At 47.1% G+C, this 11445-nt stretch overlaps 1 protein-coding gene across 1 annotated transcript; it reads right to left on the bottom strand.

Moving 5' to 3' along the window:
• Window positions 1-308: 308 nt before the first annotated feature.
• Window positions 309-11198, bottom strand: LOC106568903 (ectoderm-neural cortex protein 1). The gene is made up of 4 exons (XM_014139709.3): window positions 10813-11198; window positions 8897-9124; window positions 7144-8753; window positions 309-3827 (listed from the first exon to the last, which is right to left on the bottom strand). Exons 2-3 carry the CDS (start codon window positions 9116-9118, stop codon window positions 7200-7202), a joined length of 1776 nt encoding a protein of 591 aa, XP_013995184.1. The 5' UTR covers window positions 9119-9124; window positions 10813-11198; the 3' UTR covers window positions 309-3827; window positions 7144-7199.
• Between the last annotated feature and the right edge of the window lie 247 nt (window positions 11199-11445).

Below are 11445 nucleotides of genomic sequence, written 5' to 3'. Positions count from 1 at the left end.
CAAGGCTATGGTGCTACTGCTGGAATGAGTGGGTTGTACTTTTCCTCATTCCTACTACTCAAGAGCTATGTCAAAATATTTGCAGGAGCTTTATGGGGGAAGTTTGTCTTAGGAATGATAGATAGCCTGTATGCAAAACCGTCACGTGCCTTCATGAGTTTAGCCTGGGAAAGACATTGGATGTTGGTTTAAGCATAGTGTTAAAATACATTTCTTTAGAGGTCATTGTGTGTGTACACCAAATAGTTACACAAATAGTTGCAATATATCAAAGCTCAATTGCAAATAAAGACAGGTAAGGCAAGTGATTACAGTAAAGAGGAAAAACTCATTTATTTTGCCATGAATTTCACACTGTGAAAAAAAAATCTGTCACATGTACAAAACAATGTTAGAAAAAAATTGAAACATGACAGAAAAAAATGAAAGCAAATGCACATTGAAAGTGTTTATAAAGAATTTGACATAATTTGGATGAATGCCTAGAGCAAGCCAGTCAGAACACACTACACGTAAGTGACTGAATCCCAATAAAGGGGGAAGAGAGAGGGGGCAAAAAGAGAAATGAGAGAAGGAAAAAAATGACACTGAACAATCACTTGTAAATTGGAGGGGCACTCACTGTTGACCGTTGCCAGGGTAACTTATGTTCTAAAAGGAACCCTCTTATCTGATTGGTGAGGAGAAAGGTGCAGTGTTTTGTGGGCGGGTTGGTTAGGGGGTCGACATCAAGGAGCCAATGAGTTCTCCATAGAATTCCTTAAACAGTTTGTGCTTTTGTAGGCCTGGGAGGTGGGCTGGGAGCTGGGAGGTGGGCTGGGAGCTGGGCTGGGAGGTGGGAGGAGGGCTGGGAGGTGGGAGGAGGGCTGGGAGCTGGGCTGGGAACTGGGCAGGGAGGTGGGAGGTGGGCTGGGAGGTGGGCTGGGAGCTGGGCTGGGAGGTGGCTGGGAGCTGGGCTGGGAGGTGGGCTGGGAGGTGGGCTGGGAGCTGGGAGGTGGGCTGGGAGCTGGGAGGAAGGCTGGGAGCTGGGAGTTGGGCTGGGAGGAGGGCTGGGAGGTGGGAGGAGGGCTGGGAGCTGGGAGGAGGGCTGGGAGGTGGGAGTTGGGCTGGGAGGTGGGCTGGGAGCTGGGCTGGGAGGTGGGCTAGGAGGTGGGCTGGAAGCTGGGCTGGGAGCTGGGAGGTGGGCTGGGAGGTGGGCTGGGAGGTGGGAGTTGGGCTGGGAGGAGGGCTGGGAGGTGGTAGGAGGGCTGGGAGGTGGAAGGTGGGCTGGGAGAAGGAAAGGAGGTGGGTGGCTCAAATAATCAAACAGGAATGTGGAATACAAGGGATTGAGGCCATTCACTGAATCCATCCAGAACACATCCTGCCTGGGAAAATCTATACAACCGTTAGCTTTTATGTTGACCTTGACAATGATTTCATCATGCTAAACTGTACATGTCAATATTTTGGCCACCCAGACAGACAAACAGACAAAAACATCCAGAAATAAACTACTGGTACAAAATTTTGGACGCAAGTATTTAAGACATTCTCTTTGTTGGTCTTTGTAACTCTCCCCTTTCATATTCCCTCCCATACATCAGTGCCCATAGGGTGAAGAGCACTGCGGTGTCTGCCTGCCCTTTAAATTTACAGGATTCAGCTAACTACACATCCTCTTCCTCATCTTCACACTCACACTACACTAAAATGGCAGTATTCTGACTTGAGATCTACATGCTTAGCTTGTATTTTTCATGCAAGTCTCCCATGGACATTGATAAATGATGTACACAGAAGTCTGAGCTACATACGCTCATCTCATGTCAGAATATTGAATATTTGAGTGTGGGACTTAGAATAAAGCAGATATGCCTCATAGCAGAGTCAACATTTAAATGTGAGATGTTACTCTACCCAGAGTCCACCTCTAAAACAAACACATTCTCTAAGCAAGGCCTTGTTGACCCACCCACTGGCCACTTGCACTCTAGGTAATCTAAGTGTCCATCCCTACACTGACTCCTAACCCCGGACCTCTGACCTGTTCACCTCACTGACCAAATGGTTGGAACAGGTTGCACTTTGGGAGAAACTGAACTGTGCAAAAAAAGCAGACCAAAGGATAAACAATAAAATAGAGCATCTATAAAAAGGGTCATGCATGATTTACCCTTAAAAAGATCTACTTTAATTTACCTGGAAATTAATGCAGGCAGAGAAACAATAAATAAAGTAAAGTCATTTTTGTATAAATTAAGACTTATGAAACATGATACACTGGAGAATGATAAGACAAGAATGTATTACGTTTCAGTTTTGGTTAGGAAGGTAACAAGATGCTCTTGACCAGAGAAGTTCATCATGCCAATCATACTTGAGTCCCCATGTCCATGGTACATGCTCTGAAGAGTTCAGAATAATCTTCTAGGCAAAGTAGAAAAACTATCCATCAGTGATCCAACAAAACAATACTGCTCATTGGAATTACTTCAGAACAACAGTAAATAGTGTGCAAGAGCAAACCCTTCAGGGCTAGATGCAATCCGTATAGGAAGCTTAACATTTTAAAGGTAATTTCGGATTGAGCCGACATATGCAGCTATTACCGTGAATGCAGTCTCCGCGAATATGGAAACATTGCCTTTCAATTTCAATCACGCTGTAACCCTGATATTCAGCGCTACAGATTGAATCAAGCCCTTAGTGTCCAACTGAGCTTGAATTAGAATTTTCTTCAGTTCTGTGTTGCATTGTCCACTTCTCTTCTTGGATTATTGTTATTTTGGATCAGGAGAGTGTAGTGACCAACTGCAAGAATGGGGTTGGAGGAGGCATCGGTAGACATGTCAGGACATGACCCTCCTTCACCCTCTCCCCAACTCCCCTCTCAGACTCAGCTGGTGCTGGCACTTCCAAGTCCTCACAACACATAGTGACAGCTAGAGCCAGGGCTCACAGCAAACTGCAAAAGAGGAACTTCCAACACCCATAACAACATTTTAAACCCCAAACGCCTACTAGGTGATGGGGACAGGAAGAGGAGGGGAGGAGGTTGTCAATCTGTCTTTTTCTCTCCTCTTCCTTGGCGAGGGCAGAACGACTGGAACAAGAAGAATCTAAAGTCTCAGATACACTAGGGAGAGAAAACTGTTTATGGATTAGTTGGTTATAATCAAGCTGAAGAGGAGTCCGTATCTGGTCACTCTCCTCTCTCCCCTCATATGTATCCTATGTCCAAACAGGTCCTCCTTCATGCTATTAAATTAAAGGCCCTGTGCAGAGGATGTTTCTTCTTCTTTCTAATTTCATATCACAGAATTATCAGAGTGAGAAGAGCAAAGACATGGTCCGTAGTACAAGTATTTCATGATTGAATGGAAAGAAATCCCGGCTGTGTGAGTGTGTGACTGACTGATATGTTGATGGGTCTTTCATGGAAGGCTGAGAAGCACAGGCGCGGTATGCCGATAGTACACTGGGATTAGGCGGTTGTTGGATTTTACAGTACAAGCAGCAGGTTGTTGGATCTTACAGTACAAGCAGCAGGTTGTTGGGTTTGTTTGCATGAATAACGTCCAAACCTCTCTCTCAGAAACGATATGACATCATTGACATCATTCTGTGTACAAGGTCCTCTCAGGAGCGTTGATGGTTCTTTAAACGTCTGTAAACTCACAGTAGCATTAGGGTGGATCAAGGTGTGTTTTCACACTTATACAATGGTTCCGTTTTTCATGAAGAAAATTTGAAATTCTTTTTTTTTTATTGCACAAACAGGAAGTTAAAGAGTGTGATTCTATCTTCACAGCTGGAATCCAGTGCATGATGCAAAACAGAGAAATCTGAGGAAAAAGGAGAGAGAGAGAGAAAAAAAATACCCATTAGACAAACAGTGTTTAAGGCGTCATGGAAAATATCTCTGCTTTTGCGCCTCGAAAAAAGGCTCAAAAGTAGACAATTTAACACATTTGCTAAGATTCAAAAGTTCAGGGACAGAAAAATCCCTCAGATAGACTCCAGACCCTATCTTCATTCCTTTACTGTCCCCCCTAACTCCTTCTCTTTCTCCCCTCAGTAAAAAAAAACAACTAAACAGACACTGCCTTGCCTGCCGTGGCATTTGCACCTGTTTCTCTAGAGACTTGTCAGAGATATCATGCATTAGGCTAGAAGGCTAATGGACTCCTTTGTGAAATCATCCACTTTACTGCCATTCCCCCGACACAGTTAGGGTTCTTTTTATCGCTCCCCCAAATCTAAATCCAGCTAGATATTTCAAATCTGACGGCCTTTGACTTCCGCTCTGCATCTTATTCTGACTTTTTGGTTTTAAAAGCTTTATTTTTTTCAGCATTACACCGCAGATGGTTTATAGCCTTGGGAAGGCCCCATGTGTAACGCGAGTCTAATATCCATTTTAAATACATATCCTCCTCCCCCATCTCTCGCCTTCTTCCCATGTGGCCCTATCTTACAACTGGCTGTGGTAGCTAGAGGAAACGCACATACAGGCACACACATGCAAACACACACGCACACGGACACACACAGGCAAACACACACACACACACACACACACACACACACACACACATACACACACACACACGAGTGCATAACGGTCGCTCCGCCAACTCTGCCACCCGGAAGAGGCCTTTCTCATTTAAGCTTCCAGAAAGATCCAGTTATACTGGCCTAGTGATGGGGATATCTGCCTGGAGGTCATCGCATAGCAAAGGATGAATAACAATAAGCAAGCATCTCTATCCTCTCCAACGCATGAGTGGAAGGAGCTAGCTGACTGATAATGAAATCCTCATTTCAGATTTTGAAGGATTCTATACCCTGGAGTTTCCCAGTCCTTACCAACCTTGGAAGTTACAAAATGGAATGATAACAAATTGGATTTTATCAGTATTGGCACCCTTGCGAGACTAAAGCAGATCTCTGAACAAAAGCATGAATTTGCTTGACACCAGATACCTAGTGGGGCTGTAACCAGTACAAGCCAGCAGTACGGACTAGACCTAATAGAGGGAGAGAGAGGAAGGGAAAAGGGAGGGATGAAGAGAGAGGAGAGGGAAGTGTAGAGGGGAGTCCCCCTGGGGAGTGTTGAGCAACTAAAAAAGTGTGAAAACAGACTAACTGAAGAGGAGAGATCTGTTTTTCACCCTTCTCTCCTCCCCTCCCACTATTTAGTGGCCAGTAATACATCAGTGTCACTGTGTCTCTGTGTGGAGTCACCACTCCACACTATGACTGTTTACAGAAAAATGGGCACCTACGCAAAAGAGAGGATCAGGCCTTACAATAAATCAGTGACTGAAATTTGAAATAATTGTACACCCAAAAGCAGTATTTTGCATTGGTCTAGTCTAGAGGGTTAAAGCTTTCACTGCAGTCTCTGTTTCAGAGATGAGTCACTGAAGAAAAATGTGCACTTAAGTCAGGGAGCATTTCATCAAAGGAGAGCAGAGAATAGTGGAGCAGAGAGGCGCATCAGTATCCCAGGCCAATCAATCTATTTATCTATCCTTCCCTCTGTCTCTCCCCTCTCTTTGGCTCATGAGCTGAGGGCCATTTCACCAAGGTCTGCAAAATGAGAAGGTCTGCCAATTGTGTGTCTGCATGTGTGTGTGTGTGTGTGTGTGTGTGTGTGTGTGTGTGTGTGTGTGCATCTGTCCGCATGTGTGCATGTGTCTGCCTTTATGCGATCGTGTGTGAAAGAGAGAGTCGGATTATGACACCAGGGTCTCCAGTGTTCAGAATGAGCAGGGTTGCCAATGGTCTGTGCTCTACATCCGTCTGGCCTGCTTATCGTCAAGGAGACAGAGAGTGGTTACTATAAGGCTTTGCAGATACACACAGACAGACACACAGACACAGGGCACAGGGGAGAGGTGGGAGAGACTGGGGCTGCTCAGAGCAACAGTAAACACTCACTTCCTGTCCAGGCACTGTTATTTGTCAGGGCCGGAGTGTGTGTGTACTGGCTGTGTTTTGCTTGTCTGCATGGCTGTGCAGCCGCGTTCTCTCTGAAAGACAGGCACCAAAGCCTTACTCCCTGTTACCACCCTCTGCCTTCTCCTCATCTCAGTAACTCCAGACTGCCTCTCTCTCTCTCTCACCTCCCACCCAGAGCACCATAAACCCATCAAAAAGAGGCAATTGAGAGTGGATTAGCCTCACCAGGATGTTGTAGCTTGCCGGCATGTAACTTGTCTAATTGGCCTCCCCCCTCTCAACCCCCTCAGACAAATTTCTCCCACAGGGACAATAAAAGTATTCTGTTCTGTTTCAATTACCCCCTGTGTGCCTCCTCCTTCACTGCCTCGTGTAGGTTGAAGTTTATTGTTATGAGTCTTGTCCTGTAGGCAGAACTGAGTGATTTCCCCTTAGGCCAGCCACAAAGTCAAAATTGTCTCACCCCAACCCTGCCGTCTCATAACTCTCATAACCTACACATACAATCCCCCATCCTATCACTCACTCCCCTCTCGCCACACAGTGGTCTGGTGTATTTTGTTTCTCCCTGTATCTGTGGTTTTCACTGGTATCGATAGACACAAATCAAATAGCTGCGGCTGCTTGGTTAGTATTCAAAGCATGCAGTTCAGCCATGGCCAAAATCGCATGGCAATCTAATTACTCTATCAATAGTCCATTTGTGCTTGATTCAATCAGGATCTTTGTAGGGTGACTGAGGGAGAACGGGATTTTTATCTACTGGCCATTGAATGAAAACAGCTGTCTTTAACCTATGAGCTGGGAATTTTACTTATATCATCCCAGTATGTGACAATGAGAGCTCAAAACACAGCCCAATAGATATGTGACAATGAGAGCTCAAAACACAGCCCAATAGATATGTGACAATGAGAGCTCAAAACACAGCCCAATAGATATGTGACGAAGAGTGTTTATTAGAAAAACTGACAACAAGAAACTGTCTTATGCACTCAGCTCAGCTGAGAATACTTGAAATCGCTTGGACTCTCCAGTCTGGACTGCCCAGTGTATCACTAATACATTCCATCTCATTCCCCTACTGACAGATAGTAACAAACAAACAAACAAACAACACACACAGAGAGAGACAGAGAGAGACAGAGAGAGAGAGAGAGAGAGAGAGAGAGAGAGAGAGACTGATCACCATACCTCATGAGAGGGGGGTTGGGATGGAGGTGTGGGGCTATCCCAGAATGCCATGCAGGTCAGGCTGGGAGATGTTTCCAGGTACTGACGAAGGCAGTGGGGATGAGGGAGTAGGGTACGGTAGTGATGCTGTTCCAAGCATCCAGTGTTGGGTCATAACAGTCCAGAGTCTTACACCGCTGTGTGCCAAAGTAGCCTCCCACCACATACAGTTTGTTACCTGACGCTACGGCCTGGCAGCTCATTCTCTTAGCCGTCACGTCTCCCACTTTAGTCCACTGGTAGGTATCGCTGCTGAACTTATAGGCCGAGCACGCCGAGAACTCTGTGTCCCCGCCCATCACAAAGATCTGATTGCCGAGGACGGCGGCGGCAGTGTAGCGCCAGGGCTGCGGGCAGGAGGCCGGAACCATCCAGCAATTCTCCTGCGGGTCGTAGCACTGCACCTTGGGAAGTTTGTCGTGGGTGACGCTGGTGCCGCCGAAGGCGAAGAGTTTCAGCTTGACGCTGACCACCGCCGCGTTGCTCACGCCTTCCCTCAGCGGAGCCACCATGGTCCACTTATTGGCCGCCGGGTCGAACTGCTCCACCTGTTTCAGGGACACCGAGGGCGAGGCGGTGAGGCAGCCGGTGCCGGCCGTGTGTCCTCCAACCACGTACAAGCAGTGTTTCAGCTCGGCTGACCCGTGGCCGAAGCGGGCGATGAGCATGGGCGCCGCCTTGGACCACTCCTCATGCACTGTGTCATAGACCCACACGTCTTTGGACACACCGTTCTCCGAGCCCCTCCCGCCGGTCACGTAGACCTTACAGCCGATTGCGCACGCGCTGAACTCCTTCCTGGGGCTGGGGATGTCCGCCTTGGGGATGATCTCCTTGGCCTTCTGGTCCACCAAGTACAGCTTGTCACACATGAAGGTCTGTCCTCCCAGGAGGAACAGGGCGTGGCTGGTCTTCCTGGGCCGGGCGCAGGTGCTGTTCACCACCCCGTCGTTCTGGAGGATCTTCAGTTTGCAGTGGATGGCCTCGTCCACCAGCTCCTTGCTCTTTAACTGGGCGTTGATCAGCTCCTCCGTGGACACGTTCTCCATGAGGAAGATGGCGGGGAGGAGTGCCAGGCGGACAGTTTGCAGCAGTTCCGGCAGGTGGCAGTGCCTCCTCTCCAGGTCGTAGTTGACCCAGTTGAGGGTGGCCTCGTAGACCAGCCTCTCGTCCTCTGTCTCCAGCTCCTCGTGGGACAGGAGCTGCACCACCATGTCTTTGGGGAGCTGCAGGAAGTCCTCTGTCTTGCAGATGGCGGGGAAGTTGCTGAGGCACATGCCCCAGGAGAGCTCAGACAGCTTGGTGCACTGGTGGGCGTCGGACAGCAGCAGCATGCCCAGGCAGTTGGACGGGTGCAGGTTCCTCTCCAGGAACTCGGCGCAGGCGTCCCGGATGTCCTGGAACTCCAGCATGTCCCCGGCCTCCAGGAGAGACTCTGCGTTCTCCTCGTTGATGACCACGCGAGAGGAGTAGGCGTAGTCTAATAACAGCTCCAGGACCTCAGGGTGGATGGAGTCCCTGAAGTCAACCTCGCTGGCCTGGCTTTCCCGGAGACCTCCAGAGAACATAGCCTGACGGACAAACAAGGAGGTGGGAAACCAAGAGTTAGCGCATTAGCATTTAGTCCAGCTAGTGTTAGCATGGCAGCTAAACGTGACTTGTTTTCCAATGACAAACACCAACAGTACCCTGCCTTGGGTAACAGTGTTTTTACCTGGAAGTAGCGGCTGCAGGCGGCCAGCACGGCACGGTGGCAGGGGAAAGAGCGGCTCCCGGCATGGAGGAGGACGTCGGTGAAGAGACGTTGCTGCCGCAGCGTGTTCAGGTGCATCAGGACGCTGTCAGCGTACGACGACTTGTGGAACAGGTAGATGTTCATGGAGCCAGTGCTGGCACGCGACTTGCGGTTCTCATGGACGCACACAGACATTTTCATTGAATCCTGGAGAAAGAGAACAAATTATGAATTGTATTTGCATTATTATACTGTATAATAATCAAGTAATAGACATAGCCAGTGGCATGAGTGATTCTAAAAAGAAAACACATACAAACATATGGAAACCCATACAAACACATCATAGAAAAATGCATGATAATATATTTAAATTTAAAGCATTGGGATGTAGCCTACAGTTCAAAGTCTTTTTTCTAACCAGAAACCCTGAATATAAATGGAAGCTAGTCCAAGCCAAGCCAAACCCTGTAAGAGTGTATTACTCATCTCTACACAGTCCTAAGGAGGGGTAGTGAGTCTCCATCACATTCTCAGAATGCATCCCAATTGGCCCCCATTCCCTATAGCCCTATAGGCTCTGGTCAAAGTAGTGCACTATATAGAGAATATGGTGCCATTTGGAATGCAACCTCTCAGTCTCATTTTGATTTCAGGCAGGGTGTGTGATATGATCAATATCAGCAGGGTCGCTCCCTGGGCTGGGATCAAGAAAGCAATGCCTGTTTGCCAGAGGCGCTGATATGACTGGGACAGGCAGACAGATAGCTGCTGTGCCGGATGATGTCATGACACATACACACACAGACCCTGTCTGATCTGATGTCTGGGGCTGGCTGGAATCTGTCAAATCATTGCCAGGTGTTCAAAGTGGACCAGGGATACAGAGAGAAGAGGTGGGGGGGCTAGGCAGGGAGAAAACTTGCAAAAGTAAACAGCAAGGCATGTGTATCCTATAACTGTCCAATCCCTGCAGGAAAAATAAACCCTATCACTGGGCAAAATGCCAATGTAACCCGTCAGTGTAAACAGCCGTCATCTACGAGTGTATATTCAAATCCAATCAGTCTTAATTGTCATGTAACCAATACAATGCCGGCGGTCCCCGAGTCGCTGTCATCGTCTCTGCGCGAGAGGTTAATTGTGTTGTTAAACCCAACGCTCCACGGGACTAAAATTGTGTTCCTTGCCGAATTTAACCGAATAAGGCACATTAATGACACATCAGCAGCTATGTTGGCACTATTATCACACCTGATGCCCTCCGTTAATCTCGTTACACCGGGAGCAGCTGTGAAGGGCACCCAGGGAGACCATTCAGAATAGACCGGGTTTAATCAATAAGAAGACAACACATTATAATGGTTACAATTGTAAGGGATGATTTCTTATTTTTATAAATATAGCCTCAGTGTTTCTAGATGGGATTTGCTTGAATATATTTATAAAAGACGTACACATGCTAAAAGTCCTCTTCATGCCCTAAAAATAACACATTTTAGGCTATATGAGCTCAATCTTTGCTTTGTCTTGCTTCTCTCGTTAAAGTATGTTAGAATATATGCAGCCAATTAACATGATAAAGCAAATGTAAAAACACAACGTTGCCTCTGAATATTGTCCTCTAAACTATTCTAATATGGCATCTCCTAGACAGATGTTTGAGGAATTCCTTTAAGTGTCATGCTGCAAAATCCATTACAGGATGGTGTCTTTAGGCTATGTTCTTAAATCAGGCGTTTCCCACATAAAATACACAATACTGGTAGATGTGATCCTCTCAAATGCTCCATCAGAGCTCCTCCATGCATGGAGCCTATATCACAACACCAACAATAATGGCAATAACAATTCTCAAATGTGAAAAATACAAATAGACTATGTGCCATTCCTACCTCTTTGGGTGAAAGTAGGAGTTCAATTTTGTCTGCTTTATCCCTCGAACATGCCACTGCTGGAAGAGTAGCCACGATGCTGGTTCAAGCAAGCCACTTGTGCTTGGGAGAATGCGCGTCTTGGGTTCCTCAAAAAGGAATAGCCTTATTTGGAAAGGATCTGGACAATATTTCTATCCTATATAGATGTCAATGGACTCGACTCATCCAAATGTGTCGTTCAGTGATGAGATCTTCAGTTCAACATTCGTCGTTCCGTCCAGATTTAAGAAATAAAGATAAAGGTTTGCGCTCGCGGACTGACTCCAGACTTGCTTCTGATCCTATAGCAGTTCTATGTGGATAGTGCATACCGTGCGCTCGGTTGATTCGGGTCTTCCCTCGGTAAAATCAATGGGTGTGTTTATAGTGAGAAAGGGGGAGGAACGTCCTCGTGTCGAGGAAGCGGAGTGGGAGAGGTAAGCTATGCAAAGTAGTGTGATGGGAACGGAGCAGCAGCAGCAGAGGCGGTAGGATGACAACGGAAGGGAGAAGTAATAAAACAGTAAAATAGTCAGTGAGAAAGAGTCTGCCGACTCAAATCTAAGAGTAGTACAATTTACTCACCTGCAGAACTGTGCCCTTTATTACAAA

Source organism: Salmo salar, chromosome 01 (assembly GCF_965601325.2).
Source record: "Salmo salar chromosome 01, fSalSal1, whole genome shotgun sequence".
NCBI lineage: Eukaryota > Metazoa > Chordata > Actinopteri > Salmoniformes > Salmonidae > Salmo > Salmo salar.
The sequence above is the reverse complement of the archived record's forward strand: the minus strand, read 5'-3'. Positions and strand labels throughout refer to the sequence as shown.